Source organism: Pelophylax lessonae (assembly GCF_965119305.1).
Source record: "Pelophylax lessonae genome assembly, chromosome: 3".
NCBI lineage: Eukaryota > Metazoa > Chordata > Amphibia > Anura > Ranidae > Pelophylax > Pelophylax lessonae.
This window is the reverse complement of record NC_138770.1, coordinates 484932382-484950230: the sequence shown is the minus strand read 5'-3', so window position 1 is coordinate 484950230 and position 17849 is coordinate 484932382. Positions and strand designations below refer to the sequence as shown.

At 43.3% G+C, this 17849-nt stretch overlaps 1 protein-coding gene across 1 annotated transcript in view; it reads right to left on the bottom strand.

The window, feature by feature from the left end:
* The window catches only part of MTR (5-methyltetrahydrofolate-homocysteine methyltransferase), a 1642758-nt gene that overhangs the window by 251221 nt on the left and 1373688 nt on the right, over nucleotides 1-17849 (bottom strand). The window contains exon 28 of the mRNA XM_082249226.1: nucleotides 908-1063. Coding sequence (XP_082105352.1) covers nucleotides 908-1063 — 156 coding nt within the window. The remainder of the gene's footprint in view (nucleotides 1-907; nucleotides 1064-17849) is intronic.

Sequence of the window (17849 nt, the reverse complement as noted above, 5' to 3'; positions counted from 1 at the left end):
CACAAACATGTCTATACCCCCAAAAAGTTGCACAAGCACCACAAGGGACACAGGGACCCCCGCAAACCACCCACACCGCAGCAGGACCGCCATAGCGCCCCTGAAGGGACCGTGAGGGACACACAAGAACCATACAGACAGACATGAGGGGGATATTACAGACTCCAAATAGACTGCCATCCCCATAACAGAGGCCCCACATACACCCCCGACAGAAAATGCCAAAGACAGAGGGGTAGCATGGTACTCACCGATCCAGCGAAAACGTGGGTGCCACTCTGTGACGGAAGGCCTCCCACTCTGGGTGGGGGTGCCGTCAGCCGAACAGGACGCTAGCAACATGTGGCGTACCACAGTTGAGACAAGTAGCCACTCCGCAGGCTTTGTCCCTGAGGACAGGTCGTTTGCGAGGCCTGGGCGTACGCATAGCCTGCTAACGCTCGATGGCAGGCTGGGATTCCATAAGGCTCTAGTACAACCAGTGCGATTCCCAGCTCCGCAAACGCTGTAGTCTTCCGAAGTCTGACTAACTAAGCGCAGGAACAAATAAGCTATCAGTGTAAAGAAAAATCACTTAGCAGAAATAAAAATGAAGAAAAGGCTGAGACTGCAGCCCCAGCCAAGGGAAGCCTGCCTACTCCTACCTAGGCAAAAGACAAACTGAATTGGGAATGCTGCTAGCAGGGGGGGGGGGGGGACCAGAGGGACAGCCTCCTAAAGGTGTGTCTATGCAAAGTTTTTGTGAATGTTTCTAACAAAATCTTCTGCCTAGCTTACTCCTGTGGATAAGACCAATACCCAGTAGTGAAGAGTGTATGAGTGGGCGGCGACTGTCAGAGGACATAAGAGAAAACAAAAAACTGCAGTAAATTATTCTCAATATGTGCAAAACAAGATATATACTTACCCACAGACTTGTCATTGAAGATTTTTGGAAAACCTCTGTTTGGGTATTTTCCTTTGAGTTGCCATACATCAAAGAATGGTTTCCAGTCAATGTATTTTCTTAATTTCTCTAAGTCATAATTTCTGAAAACTTGTGTTCCCATCAGCTTGGGTTTTACTATATAAAGCAAAGAGTAATGTAAAAATAGTAATTGTCTTAATAACAAGGAAAAACAGACTCAAAAGTAGATGAACAACATATGATCAAACCTAACTGTGTCAACAAACAGGTTTTTAATAATTCACAACCACGAGCTGTAATTGAAATAACAGTTGGAATGCACAATACATACAAACAGCATTGTGATCAATATGGCAATTCAAACAAGTAGAAAGAAGCCATACTTTAATAACCTATAAAGTCTTCCTGTACCTCTTACTGTATTTTACTTGTCTTCATTGTTCAATATAAAAAAAAAACAATAATTAAAGTGAACATGTCCAAATTGGGCCCAGTTAGCCATTTTCCCTCCCCGGTGTCATGTGACTCGTTAGTGCTACATGGTCTCAGGTGTGAATGGGGAGCAGGTGTGTAAAAACTGGATTTTTGACTTAGCGTAAAATCCTTTTGTCTGAAGTTCATTGACTGATGCAGCTCCATATCTTCTTGAGCACAAGAGAAGATTGACAGCACTCCAAATAAAAGGCAAATAGGATGTTTATTGAAGAAAAATATCCAAAATAGCAAACATCATGGACATACAGGCAGAAAGATGGTTAAAGTGTTTCACGAAAAGATTTGCTTAGTCGTAACCAGGTTATGACTAAGCTAATCTTTTCCTGAAAACGTGTTATCTAGTCAATCTTCTCTTGTGCTCACTGCTGTTTGGTTTACGAACCTAGCCAAGCATCAGACTTCCAGGCTTTCATTACACACACCTGAGCGGCTTTTTGTCCATCATTGTTCATCCATATATTCTTGACCACTGGGTTATGCTGCCTCCTACAGGAGTAGGACACTAGGCAGGAAAAAACGTTACCACACCTATGGGGCAATCCCTGTGGGCTCACACCCACACACTCTACTATAGCTCTTAGTATTGTTGCAAGCAGTGTTTAGAAGAAAAAAAAAAACATCACACTCATAATTAGAGGGGTGGGTGCTGCGTCTGTCAATGAACTTCAGAGAAGAGGATTTTGCGGTAAGTCAAAAATCCAGTTTTCTGTATCGTTCATTGACAGACGCAGCTCCATATCTTCTTGACCATTGGGATGTCCCAAAGCAGTATTTGCATGAGGGGTGGGAAAAACAATGCAAAGAAAGAATGTAATTCCCCCAAAGGCTAAACTTAGCCAACCAGGTAACATGGAGCTCAACCAGGAACAACTGGAGCTCACCTAAAACCAACATACACCCTCAAAGAGAATAGTGCCTCTTTTAAACAGCAGCCTGCAAAACCTTGTGGCCAAAAAAAACATCAGAGGATGCCAACACATCTACCTTGTAGAATTTTGTTAACGTGTGCACCGACGACTAAATTGCCGCCTTGTAAACTTGCATCACTGACGCCTGATGGTGAAAAGCCCAAGAGGCACTCAGCGCCCTAGTAGAATGCGCCTTCACAGGGAAAGGAGGAACCTGACCCTTCAGTGAATAAGCCTGAACCACCATCTGCCTGATCCATTTGGATATGTTTGCAGCAGACACAGCCAATCCCTTTCAAGGTCCTTCGGTGAGGACAAAGAGAGTCTGATTTCCTGAAAGATTCAGTAGCCACCAGATAAACTTTAATTGCCCCAAACTACATTAAAAGAATGCAAAGCAATTTCCTTGGGATACTTGGGCTTAGGACAGAGTGAAGGCAGCACAATGTTTTCATTCATATGAAAATCAGAAACCATCTTAGGAAGGAACAACTGATTAGGTCACTCCTCACTCAGAGGAGGAAAAGTTATTGCATTCCATTGATGTAATGCATGCACTTAAATTTTATTTACAGGAAACAGTTCATATTCGTAAGACCGAGAGCTTGTTTGTGCTGCCAGAAGGCCCCAGGAAGGGGTTGGCAGCATCTAAATCTATGATTTCCTGTTGGATTCACCAGTTTATTACCGAGGCGTACGGTTTAGTAGGAAAGGTTCCCCCTTTTCCTATAAAGACACATTCTACCAGGAGTATGTGCCTCTTAGGCACATCGCCATCAAGCCTCTATGGCTCAGATTTGCAAGGCCACGACCTGTTCGTTGGTGCATACATTCACTCATTTCTATAGAGTGGATGTTGGGACCCAGGAGGAGTCTGCTTTTGGTCGCAGTGTACTGCAGACGGCGGTGTAATCCTACTGTTCAGGGTCAGATGGCAGTATTTTTTGGTGTCCCCCTCCCCTCAGATGCATTGCTTTGGGATGTCCCATATGTTATGATTATGGCTCTGTGTCCCGAGATGTACGAAAAGAAAAATTGATTTTTAATTCATACTTACCTGTAAAAAACATTTATTGAAGTACATCACGGGACGCATCCCTCTTTTTTTGCTTGCTACAAAACTGAGGTACTTCCTGTGTGGGAGGGGTTATATAGGGGGTCATCAATTCTGATTGTTTGCCAGTGTCCTTCACCTATAGGTGGCCTATATAACCCATATGTTATAATTATGGCTCTGTGTCCCGTGATGTACTTCAAGAAATGGATTTTACAGGTAAGTATGAATTAAAAATCATTTTTTGCAGGTGCTGGTCCCTCATACAAGCCCCCCTCCAAAAGGAAGGATCCAAGTGATGTCCAACAGGAGCGTTACATAATTATTTGGTACTTTATGTAACATTTTTATTTACAGTATCTCACAAAAGTGAGTACACCCCTCACATTTTTGTAAATATTTTATTATACCTTTTGATGTGACAACACTGAAGAAATGACACTTTGCTAAAATGGAAAGTAGTGAGTGTACAGCTTGTTTAAAAGTGTAAATTTGCTGCTCACTCAAAAAAATGCAACACAGCCATTAATGTCTAAACCGCTGGCAACAAAAGCGAGTACACCCCTGAGTGAAAATGTCTAAATTGGGCCCAATTAGCCATTTTCCCTCCCCGGTGTCATGTGACTCGTTAGTGTTACAAGGCCTTAGGTGTGAATGGGGAGAAGGTGAATTAAATGTGGTGTTATTGCTCTCACTTTCTTATGTTGGTCACTGGAAGTTTAACATGGCACCTCATGGCAATGAACTCTCTGAGGAGCTGAAAAAAGGAACCGTTGCTCTACATAAAGATGGCCTAGGCTATAAGAAGATTGCCAAAACCCAGAAACTGGGCTGCAGCACCATGGCGAGGACCATACAGCGGTTTAACAGGTCAGGTTCAACTCAGAAAAGTCCTCACCATGGTCGACCAAAGGTGTTAAGTGCACATGCTCAGCGTCAGATCCAGAGGTTGTCTTTAGGAATTAGACGTACAAGTGCTGCCAGGATTGCTGCAGAGGTTGAAGGGGTGGGGGGTTAGCCTGTCAGTGCTCAGACCATACGCTGCACACTGCAACAAATTAGTCTGCATGGCTGTCATTCCAGAAGGAAGCCTCTTCCAAAGATGATGTACAAGAAAGCCCGCAGTTTGCCGAAGACAAGCAGACTAATGACATGGATTACTGAAACCATATCCTGTGGTCTGATGAGACCATGATAAACTTACAGTCAGGTCCATAAATATTGGGACATCAACACAATTCTAATCTTTTTGGCTCTATACACCACCACAATGGATTTGAAATGAAACAAACAAGATGCGTTTTAACTGCAGACTTTCGGCTTTAATTTGAAGGTATTTACATCCAAATCAGGTGAAATGTGTAGGAATTACAACAGTTTGTATATGTGGCTCCCACTTTTTAAGGCTCCTTTCACACACTCCGTCCGTTGGACGGAGTCCGTTTTTCTCAGCGGGGGATCGAGCTGCCGATCCCCCGCTGAGCAGAAGGAGGACAGCTGTGTCTCCGCGCTGTGTGCGGAGACACAGCTGTCAGTTCCCCATGCATCTCTATGGGGGAAATCGGATGGGAACGGACTGTCAGTCCATTCTCACCCGATCCCATCCGATCCGTTGGACGGATGGAAAATAGGGTTTCCATCCGTCCAGATTTGACGGATCGGATGTCAGCGGACATGTCTCCGCTGACATCCGATCCCCCATAGAGATGCATGGGGGGACCGTTCAGATCCACCAAAAAAATGGACAGGCAGCTCTGAACGGACCGCCTGTGTGAAAGGGGCCTAAGGGACCAAAAGTAATGGGACAATTGGCTGCTCAGCTGTTCCATGGCCAGGTGTGTCCAATTCTCTCATTAACATTAACCATTTACAAGGAGCAGATAAAAGGTCCAGAGTTCCTTTTTAAGTGTACTATTTGCATTTGGAATCTGTTGCTGTCAACTCTCAATATGAGATCCAAAGAGCTATCACTATCAGTGAAGCAAGCCATCATTAGGCTAGAGATAGCAAAAACATCAGGTAAGGCCAAATCAACTGTTTGGAACATCCTTAAAAAGTAAGAACGCATCGGTGAGCTCAGCAACACCAAAAGACCCGGAAGACCACAGAAAACAACTGTGGTGGATGACCGAAGAATTCTTTCCCTGGTGAAGAAAACACCCTTCACAACAGTTGACCAGAACAAGAACACTCTCGAGGAGGTAGGTGTATGTGTGTCAAAGTCAACAATCAAGAGAAGACTTCACCAGAGGGAATAGAGAGGGTTCACCACAGGATGTAAACCATTGGTGAGCCTCAAAAACAGGAAGGCCAGATTAGAGTTTGCCAAACAACATCTAAAAAAGCCTTCACAGTTCTGGAAAAACATCCTATGGACAGATGAGACCAAGATCAACTTGTACCAGAGTGATGGGAGTAGAAGAGTATGGAAAAGGAATGGACAATGACCCGAAGACAAAACTGAAGGGAAAATGTCCCAAAAACAAGCAGGAACTGAAGACAGTTGCAGTAGAGGCCTGGAAGAGCATCACCAGGGATGAAACCCAGCGTCTGGTGATGTCTATGCGTTCCAGACTTCAGACTGTAATTGACTGCAAAGGATTTGCAACCAAGTATTAAAAAGTGAAAGTTTGATTTATGATTGCTAATCTGTCCCATTACTTTTGGTCCCTTCAAAAGTGGGAGGCACATATACAAACTGTTGTAATTCCTACACCGTTCACCTGATTTGGATGTAAATACCCTCAAATCAAAGCTGAAAGTCTGCAGTTAAAGCACATCTTGTTTGTTTCATTTCAAATCTGTGGTGGTGTATAGAGCCAAAAAGATTAGAATTGTGTCAATGTCCCAATATTTATGGACCTGACTGTATTTGGTTCAGATGGTGTCAAGCGTGTGTGGTGGCAACCAGGTGAGGAGTACAAAGACAAGTGTGTCTTGCCTACAGTCAAGCATGGTGGTGGGAGTGTCATGGTCTGGGGCTGCATGAGTGCTGCCGGCACTGGGGAGCTACTGTTCATTGAGGGAACCATGAACGTCAACATGCTCTGTGACATACTGAAGCAGAGCACGATCCCCCTCCCTTCAGAGACTCGGCCAGGGCAGTATTCCAACATGATAACAACCCCAAAAACACCTCCAAGACGACCAATGCCTTGCTAAAGAAGCTGAGGGTAAAGGTGATGGACTGGCCAAGCGCATCTCCAGACCTAAACCCTATTGAGCATCTGTGGGGCATCCTCAAACAGAAGGTGGAAGAGCACATGGTCCCTAACATTCACCAGCTCCGTGATGTCGTCATGGAGAAGTGGAACAGGACCCCAGTGGCAACCTATGAAGCTTAAGTGAACTCCATGCCCAAGAGGGTTAAGGCAGTGCTGGAAAATAATGGTGGCCACACAAAATATTGACACTTTGGGCCCAATTTGGACATTTTCACTTAGGGGTGTACTCACTTTTGTTGCCAGCGGTTTAGACATTAATGGCTGTGTGTTGAGTTATTTTGAGGGGACAGCAAATTTACACAGTTATACAAGCTGTACACTCACAAGTTTACATTGTAGCAAAGTGTCATTTCTTCAGTGTTGTCACATGAAAAGATATAATAAAATATTTACAAAAATGTGAGGGGTATACTCACTTTTGTGTGTATACATATAAATATATATATATACAGTATAGCACTGTTATATATTTATCATATCTTTGTATCTATTTGGGTAGTCTTACGACAGCTTGTCTGTAATACATAGATTTAGGGAGCACAGACAGCACCATTTTTTTTTATACAAGCTTCAACATTAACCCTGCCCTGTAGATTAACATCCTCTTGCTTGATTCCCCTTGCTGATGCCTTAATCTACACCTTCCATTTGATGGAGAGCAGATAACACTGCTGTCATAGACATCTTTGGTCCCCTGCTAGCATTTGGAGTGGTTTCTCATCATGTGATGTCAGCCATTAAATAGAGATCATCATAGAAGAGTAGAGAACAGCCACGCTATTCCACCAGATTGTGGAGCCGTTATCTCCTGGCCCACTTCCCGCAGCTCAGCTGTTTGGGCCTTTTTTAGAAGATTTGTACCCAACTGCACTGTTGCAATTGGCAAACTGTCTTAAGCACATCATGTGCATGGCAAAAAACACTAGCCATTTGGGTACAACATGTTTTCACCAGTCTTTTTTTTTTTTTTAAAGATATTTTTATTGAGAGTTTTGCAATACAGAGAAGAACAATAAGACGACAAATAAAATAGTCATGACAACATACATTCAATATTTGGTTAAAACTGCAACCAGACTGTACCTTCCATATTATAGGAGTAATAAATGTGCAGCAAAAGAACATACAGGTGTATCAAGCAGTCTATTCGGACATTATATAAATGATATCGCTAGAGTATATATACACGGACATGGATAGATTGTCAGTTATAATAAATTAGTCTCCCGGGCCCCGATGGCGCTAAAGTGAGAGGGCTGGACACCCATCTGCCCCATAGCTTATGGAAAAGCTGTGGTCGTTGTCGTAGTTCAAGAGTGAGTTTATATAGAGGCAAAGTATTGTTAACTAATTGGAGCCAAGTGTCTATAGAAGGTCGATAAGGCCCCTTCCAAATCAAGCGGATAGTTTTTTGGCGTAAAATTACAATATGCGTAGCAGTCTTTTAATGTGCGTAGGGACTGATAGCTCTCCAAAGATACCCAGCAAACAATTTTTAGGTTGAAGGATATTGGGCACACCCAGAACGATGGACAAGAAAGAACCGACCTCTGACCAGAACGTAGAAACCACTGGGCAAGACCAAAAGCAATGTATGAAATCAGCCTCTAGAACATGGTGTCCAACTTGTGGCCCTCCAACTGTTTCGGAACTACAAGTCCCATCATGCCTCTGCCTTTGGGAGTCATGCTTGCAACTGTCAGCTTTGCAATGTCTCATGTGAATTGCCTTGCAATGCCTCATGGGAGTTGTAGTTCCACAACAGCTGTGGGTCACAGGTTGGACACCCATGCTCTAGAACATTCAGGGGATTCGCATAATCTCATCCTATGCATTTGTGACTCTGATGGAATATTATCATTTGTATAATTCTGTCCCTTGATGCTATAATAGTATTTTTAGAAGTGTGTGTAAATTCATCCCAATCCTCATCATAGAGTTGTATGTCTAATCTGAACCAGCGAGTCGAGAATTTAGGGTTAGAGTCAGCCATCAAACTAAAGTAATAACCAGATACCAACTTAGTAGTCTCTGGGGACCCAAGCAGTTTTTCCAAGGGGCTATTCGCTGTGGGAGCGAGAGGGAGCCAAACTAAGCCCGTAGGGCATGCCAAATTTGAAAATAGGAAAATAGGGAAGTGGGAGGGAGTGCAAAATCCTCTCTGATTTGGGTAAAGGATTTAAAGCCATCTTCAGGTATATACAGTGCCTTGCGAAAGTATTTGGCCCCCTTGAACTTTGCAACCTTTTGCCACATTTCAGGCTTCAAACAAAGATATAAAACTGTAATTTTTTGTGAAGAATCAACAACAAGTGGGTCACAATCATGAAGTGGAACGAAATTTATTGGATATTTCAAACTTTTTTAACAAATAAAAAACTGAAAAATTGGGCGTGCAAAATTATTCAGCCCCCTTAAGTTAATACTTTGTAGCGCCACCTTTTGCTGCGATTACAGCTGTAAGTCGCTTGGGGTATGTCTCTATCAATTTTGCACATCGAGAGACTGAAATTTTTGCCCATTCCTCCTTGCAAAACAGCTCAAGCTCAGTGAGGTTGGATGGAGAGCGTTTGTGAACAGCAGTTTTCAGTTCTTTCCACAGATTCTCGATTGGATTCAGGTCTGGACTTTGACTTGGCCATTCTAACACCTGGATATGTTTCTTTGTGAACCATTCCATTGTAGATTTTGCTTTATGTTTTGGATCATTGTCTTGTTGGAAGACAAATCTCCGTCCCAGTCTCTGGTCTTTTGCAGACTCCATCAGGTTTTCTTCCAGAATGGTCCTGTATTTGGCTCCATCCATCTTCCCATCAATTTTAACCATCTTCCCTGTCCCTGCTGAAGAAAAGCAGGCCCAAACCATGATGCTGCCACCACCATGTTTGACAGTGGGGATGGTGTGTTCAAGGTGATGAGCTGTGTTGCTTTTACGCCAAACATAACGTTTTGCATTGTTGCCAAAAAGTTTGATTTTGGTTTCATCTGACCAGAGCACCTTCTTCCACATGTTTGGTGTGTCTCCCAGGTGGCTTGTGGCAAACTTTAAACAACATTTTTTATGGATATCTTTAAGAAATGGCTTTCTTCTTGCCACTCTTCCATAAAGGCCAGATTTGTGCAGTATACGACTGATTGTTGTCCTATGGACAGAGTCTCCCACCTCAGCTGTAGATCTCTGCAGTTCATCCAGAGTGATCATGGGCCTCTTGGCTGCATCTCTGATCAGTCTTCTCCTTGTATGAGCTGAAAGTTTAGAGGGAGGGCCAGGTCTTCGTAGATTTGCAGTGGTCTGATACTCCTTCCATTTCAATATTATCGCTTGCACAGTGCTTCTTGGGATGTTTAAAGCTTGGGAAATCTTTTTGTATCCAAATCCGGCTTTAAACTTCTCCACAACAGTATCTCAGACCTGCCTGGTGTGTTCCTTGTACTTCATGATGCTCTCTGCGCTTTAAACTGACCTCTGAGACTATCACAGTGCAGGTGCATTTATACAGAGACTTGATTACACACAGGTGGATTCTATTTATCATCATTAGTCATTTAGGTCAACATTGGATCATTCAGAGATCCTCACTGAACTGGAGAGAGTTTCATGCACTGAAAGTAAAGGGGCTGAATAATTTCGCACGCCCACTTTTTCAGTTATTTGTTTACAAAGTTTGAAATGTCAAATAAGTTCCGTTCCATTTCATGATTGTGTCCCACTTGTTGATTCTTCACAAAAAATTACACTTTTATATCTTTATGTTTAAAGCCTGAAATGTGGCAAAAGGTCGAAAAGTTCAAGGGGGCCGAATACTTTCACAAGGCACTGTAAGTGACACAGATATTTAACACCCATAGCAATCCAATATTGTGGATTGGGGACCATAAGGAGTTGATTAACATAGGGTTATACCAAAGCGGGTTGTTAGGAGAAGAGTGCCAAAAGCGTAACAAAAATAGATAGTGTAGTGTGTATAGTTGTTGTTCCCAGATAATTAGGCACCCTTCCCTGGTATATAATGTTATGCAAAGTTTCCAATCAGGAGACTATAGCAGCTTCAGTATTAGTACAAGCATTATGTGGAGAGGGATGTAGCCAATCATGTATCACCACAAGTTGAGGCTAGGTAATAGAAAAAAAAAATCGGAAACACCACGCCAGCCATGTTAGGAGGCAATTTTAGGGTTTCCAGAGCTATCTTGGGGGTCTGGTGATTCCAAAGGAAACCTGAGCATAGGGAATAAACTTCTTGAAAAATGGACTTGGGGATTCTACAAGGGGCGTTGGCTAGAACATACAGGCGTTTTGGAAGGAAAATCATTTTTAATAGGTTGGCTCTACCCATAAGGTCTAACAGGAGGGTCTTCCACTGGTCTATGCATTGTTTAAGCTGGGCAATAACCGGACAAATGTTATTTGCCATGTACGAGTATAAAGGCAGCTGCACTATCACTCCCAGATAGCGAAAGGAACGTACCACTTTAAGCTGTGAACTTGAATGTATCACTCTATCTGCCCCCGGGTTCAGGGGAAATAAAATAGGTTGGACTTGGACCGGTAATCAAAACTCAGTAAAAGCTACCAAAATTCTTCCATCTCCTGCAATAGGGAATTTAGAGATGCAGAAGGGTTTGCTAAATATACTAGGGTTTCATCCACATATAACGATATGCGCTCCTCTATAGTACCTATGGTGAGACCTTAAATGGATGAAGAGGGGCCTATGCGGATGGCCAATGGTTCAATAGCCAGTGCGAAGAGGAGTGGAGACAATGGACAGCCCTGTCTTGTCCCTCTGGAGATAGAGAATCCTGGAGAAACAATATTATTGATTCAAATCTTAGCAACTGGGTCAGTGTACAAGAGTCAAATCCAGGTAATTATCAGAGGGTCCAATCCATAAAGCTGCAAGACTTTAAATAAGGCCATTCTACACTGTTGAATGCCTTCCGTGTGTCCAAGGACACAATAACCCAGGTGGATGAGTGGCCATGAGGGTAATGCAGGTTCTGGAAGAGTCTATGTATGTTCATCCTAGTAGACTGACCAGGGACAAAATCCCCCTCATCATTTCACACTGAGGGGACTATTTTATTTAATCAATTGGCTATTACTTTGCCAAAATCTTTGTGTCCACATTAAGCAGTGAAATAGGCTTGTAAGAATCACAATCCAATGGGTCCTTGTGTGGTTAAGGATAAGAATGATTAAGGCCTCACGCATGGATGGGGGGGGGAATACCTGCATCCAATGCTGCATTGAAAGTACGCAAAAGATAAAGGCTCAACAAAAATTTATATTTATATCATTCAGTAGGGTGCCCATAGGGTCCCGGAGTATTATGTGATGCCATTTGTGTAATAGCCATTTCTATTTCTTCCTTGGTAAGTGGGGCATCCAGCATGTCACTCCGCTTTTTAGTTAGTATGGGGGGAGCTATGTTAGCCATATAATGTGACAACAGAGTGTCATCATATTGCACCGTTGTGGAGTATAACTGAGTATTAAAAGACATGAAAGCATCCAGAATTTCACCAGAAGAATCAACTATGATGTCCAATGATGTATGAATGCAGGGAATCGAGGTAAGGAAATGATCTGGATGTGCTAGATAGGCCAGCAAACGTCCGGCCTTATTGCCATGCTCAAACATTTTTTGAGAGGTGTACAGCATATTCTTCCGCATGAGATCCAACAAACGAAGTTCATAAATTCTACTTGAGTGTAGCCATAGGGCATGTATATGTGGAGCAGGTTTGTCTGAGTATTCTGCCTCTGCTTTCAGCATATCTGCCTCTAGTTCAGAAGTTTGCAACTGATTATTTTTCCTAAGGGCTCCTGTAAAAGACAAAGTACCCCGGAGTGAGGTCTTAAAGGCCTCCCACTCCACAGCTGGAGTAACAGTGTCAGAATTAAATTTCCAATATCCACCACTCCCTGTAAGCAGGCATTATAAACGGTTTGATCTTCCAGCCAATGAGAATTTAGACGCCATAGAGGTGGACTACGGGAGGGAAAGATATCCATTTCCAACAGTAAGGGCGCATGGTCAGATATGCCACGGGGCAGTATAGAGACATTAGAAATGAGGGGTAGAGTGATAGGAGTGGCGAAAGCATAATCTATACAGGACATTACACGGAAGGTATCTGAATGACAAGTATACTGTTTAGCTTCTGGATACGTTCACCTTCACACATCTGTGCGATTATACACCTGTATCCACTTTAAAAAACCTTGGTAGGATTTCCTTTCACCCCGCTAACAGTCCCAGCTAGGATCCAATACTGCATTAAAATCTCCAATGTAGGGGGGCTTGGCTGGCCGGCGAGCTGAATGGCGGCATGTTGAACAGGCCACACATAGAAGTCACAGCAGTGGGAAGCGTCCTTACAACCTCACTGAACACCTCTTTTCACCCCACACCACCAGGATGTCAGCGCGGAAGAGGAAGGGGACATCCAAGCCTGGCAAAAAGCCTGATTTCTTCCCCCATCAGCACCACCCGGTCAGCCAAGATGGCACCGGCGGACACACAGGCGGCACACACGGCTCCCCTCCTCTGCCTTCTCCGCCCGGAAGATCAACAATCCATGCTGATATCATGTCCCTTGCTACCATATTGAATCCAAGATGGGGAAAATCACCTCCACTTTCAATGAAATGGTGGATGCACATAATGATAGAGACTCTAAAATATGCAAATTAGCGGACCTGCAGATCAGATCCAGGAGGAACAATTTTAAAATACGTGGAATTCCTGAATCTGTCAAGCCACAGGAGCTGAAAGCTAATTTCACAGATATTCTTAAAGAGGTACTGCCTGATGCTCCCTTGGAGGACTTTGTCATTGATCGCATTCATAGACTGCCCCAGACCAAAGCATATCCCTTGACACCTGCCCAGGGATACAATCACACACATTCATTTCTATCACATTAAGGATCAATTTATGCTAGCCACCAGGCACAGGGAAAATCAATCATCTAAGCTACAAGATTTGTCATTCTTTGCTGATCTCTCTGCATTCATGTTACAACAAAGGAGACAACTAGCTATGATTACTAAGCCATTAAATAATCACAACATCACATACAGATGGCTTTATCGGGCTAAAATCCCGATCACTAAGGATGGCCACAACTTTGCTGTAAGCAGAGTTAAAGAAAGTATTCGTCTACTGCGCACCTGGATTATACTGGACCCTGATGGCTCGCAATCCAATCTTCCACATACCTCACCCCCATCAGCGAACCGCATCTCGGACGAGGACTGACAAACATGCAACTAATGGAGCTTCCACAAAACGCAGTTCCAACAGGCCTAGGAGACTGGCCACAGTGTTATTTCAACCTTCTCCCCCTCTGCCTTAGCGATAAGAATATCGCACAGATCCGCATTCGAATTGCCAAAGTGTCTTTGTCTTTTCTGTTTCTTGTTTTTTTTTTCTCCCTGTGTTCTGTTTTTTTTTTTTTTTTTTTCTCCTTGAGGTACCTTCTGCGCATCTCTCAGACTATACAAGCCTCCCACAATGGATAAGATCCAGCTCTACAAATACCAGCTCCTCAGTTTACCTCTCTTGGATCGCCTTCCTCCTGGACCGACACCTCTGCAAGACTTTGAAACACAGGTATTTCCGTCTACCAGCCACCACTGGTAACACCAACACCTTCCAGCTATACTGCCTCTCAACTATAACATCCACAGATAATTGCCTCTGCCAACCATGTCTTTCACTATCTATTCCCTTAATGTTAAGGCCTTGAATAGTCCTTATAAGCCCCAAATGGCCAGGAAGGAAGCAATTAAATTAAAATGCATCATCATGTGTTTCCAGGAGACACACTTTACTTGCACCAAACCCCCTATGTTTCGTCACCGCCTTTTTCCATATGTTATCACAGCAAATGGACCCTCCAAGAAAGGGGGGGGGGGGGGGTTGCAATAGCCATCAGGAATACGGTTCAATTCTAACAAGTGGAGGTTCATCTGGACCCTTCGGGTAGCTATGTACTGTTAATATGCGACATTAATAATGCCAGATACACTCTGGTATCTGTGTACCTACCAAACGCAAAGCAACTCTCATTCCTCAACAAAATGTAGAAAAAATTCAATGCCATAAAACAGGTCATGTTAGCCTTTGTGGAGACTTTAATTCCACCCCTGCTACAGATTTGGACGTATCAAGGGAATCTAGCAAATACCAACGTAGAGTGTCATTGTCACAATTTCTTGCCTCTTCAGGATTATTTGATGTTTGAAGGTGTCAACATTCCACGGAATGTGATTACACCTTTTTCTCAAATGTACACCATTCTTACTCTCGCATAGATGGCTTTTTTGTTGACAGATTTCTATTGCAAAAGTTATCTACTTCCACTATTCATTATATAACTTGGTCTAATCATGCGCCAGTTTCCATCAGTGTGGGGGGGAGGCCACCGAGACACGGGCAAACAGATGGCACAACAATGTTTTTCTTTTGTCACAACCCGAGTCCATTAAAAAGTTGCACCCACAATTGGTGGAATTTTTTGACATTCACGCACCATCGGTTGGAACTGTCCAGGGCCTGCTCATTCAGGTGAGAGCCCAACCCAAAAAGAAAACATCCATGCGGATAGATGAGGTATTAGCTACTATTCAGAACTTAGAAACTGTCAACAAGAAGAACCCCTCTGCACAAATTACGTTCCCTGTTAATAATGCAGCATGATATAACCTTGCGTACCTTAAAAGCGAAATCTTACCGATACCGTAATAAGGCAGGCAAATTACTAGCCTCCCAAGAATCTCTATATAATCTTAAAAGTGACCCCACCACTCCCCAACCCACAGAAACCACAATTTCGAACTTTCTAGAATCCCTTAAACTTCCTACGCTTTCTCAATCAGATTTGACTCAACAAAATGCCCCCTTCACTTCCATTGAACTGCAGGCGGTCATTAAAAACTTACCACATAATAAGTCCCCAGGCCCCGACAGTTACTCCTCGGAATATTATCAGTTACTTTCAGATATATTGTCACTACACCTTTTACGAGTATGTGAAACAGCCAAAATGTCAGCCACATTTCCACCGGAAATGCTGACAGAGACAGTTATCACTTTACCAAAGCCGGGCAAGGAGCCGAACAATCACCAACACTTTCGCCCACTTTCTCTACTAAACGTAGATGTAGAGATATACACAAAGCTTATAGCAAACTGTCTGGCAGGGTTTTTACCCCAACTGGTCCACCAGGACCAGGTGGGCTTTATACCAGGCAAACAAGCTACTGATGCCACCAGAGGGGTGGTGAACCTAATTCACACAGCAGAACAAACGGGGAAGCCTTCTCTGCTCCTCACCCTGGACACAGAGACTGGGTGCATTGGGGTTACCTGAAACGGGTGTTACAAAAATGTGGCTTTTCAGGCCCAATCTTAAAGGCCATTATGGCTCTGTATTCCTCTCAATCTGCATTTGTATTCACAGAAGGCATGTTCTCCAGGGGCTTCATGATCACAAATGGCACGAGACAGGGTTGTCCCCTGTCCCCCTTGATTTTCGCTCTGATCATGGAGCCTCTGGCAGAAAATGTGAGATATGACCCGAGTATTTGTGGCATTAGGTCTCAAAACCACCAGCATACAATTTCCTTATTTGCGGACAACGTCATCCTTACATTAACCGACCCTGAACGCTCTTTACCCCGCATACATGAAATATTAACACAGTTTGGCACTGCTTCATTCTATAAAGTCAATACCTCCAAATCCAATATTATGAGTATCAACGTAGACGTCACCACAGCATCCCTATTAAAGAGAACACTCCCTTACCCATGGACCACAGGCCAACTCATTTACTTGGGCATTAAACTCACACATCCCCCTTCAGGACTCTATAACACTAATTATGTCCCACACTAATTATGTGCCAATGATATCCTCTATCTCAACAATAACTTTCTAAACGGCAATGTTTTTACATCTCCTGGTCAGGACGCTTAGCAGCTTACAAGATGCTAATTTTACCAAAAATACTTTATGTCTTTCGGACCCTACCAATACAGGCACCTCTGTCATTTTTTTCTGTCCTACAGAGACAATTAACTAAATTTGTATGGGCTGATAGAAAGTAACGTACTTCGCTGAAGGTTCAGATGAAACACAAGGCGGTGGGGGGCAGCGGCATACCAGTACTGAAAGACTATCACACTGCTGCGATATTGGACCAAATCAGAGATTGGTTCCAGTTAGAGCCCCTAAACCCTGGTGTCAACTGGAGCTATCCTGACTGAACGTCAAATCCCCTAACTCTTTACTGTTAGCCCTGAACATTCCAGCTATAACTAAAAAGATATCTCATCCAACAATACAAGCATGGTACCTACTCTGTAACTCTGTAGGATCTTCCACTACTCTCAATATCCCGTCTCCATTAGAATACCTTCATTGGAGCATTCCAGATATTGCTCTAGTGGACTGGGGACTGAAGCGACTCCACAATCTGGACCAACTGTACACTGGGGGCAAGTTGACCCCTTTCTTGGAACGTAGCTCCCAATTTAACCTTCGGCCCACGGAGGTTTTCAAGTATAATCAGATAATATCCTTTTGCAAAACCTTACTTTCACTCCAGTCCCTGAGCAAATCTGGAAATTCTGGCATACCTCCCCTTCCAAATGTAAGGGGATTACTTTAATCTATAAAATGCTAAAACTGAATTCTCAAAATCTACCTCACAGGTGAAGTGGGAAGCAGACATGGGTAAAACTTTTAACGAAAGCAATGGCCAACAGCTATTTCTCACACATATAAGCTTTCTTGATGTTCTAACTATTGGGAAAGGTCGCATAAATTTCTTATTAGATGGCATTACACCCCCTACTTAGTTTGACTTTAACTGACAGTAGCGGGAGCCAATCGTGTGACACTGCTGTCTCAGCCAATGAGGAGGGGGAGGGTAGCTGAGAAAATCCTTCAACATCGCTGGATAAAGATGGGCTTAGGTAAGTATTAGGGGGGCTGTTGCACACAGGTGTTTTTTTATCTTAATGGATAGAATACATTAACCACTTAAGCCCCGGAGGATTTTCCTGCTAAAAGACCAGGGGGTATTTTGCGATTCGGCACTGCGCGACTTTAACGGACAATTGCGCGGTCGTGCGACGCTGTACCTAAACAAATTTGACGTCCTTTTTTTCCCACAAACAGAGCTTTCTTTTGGTGGTATTTGATCACCTGTGCGATTTTTTGATCACGCGCTATAAACAAAAA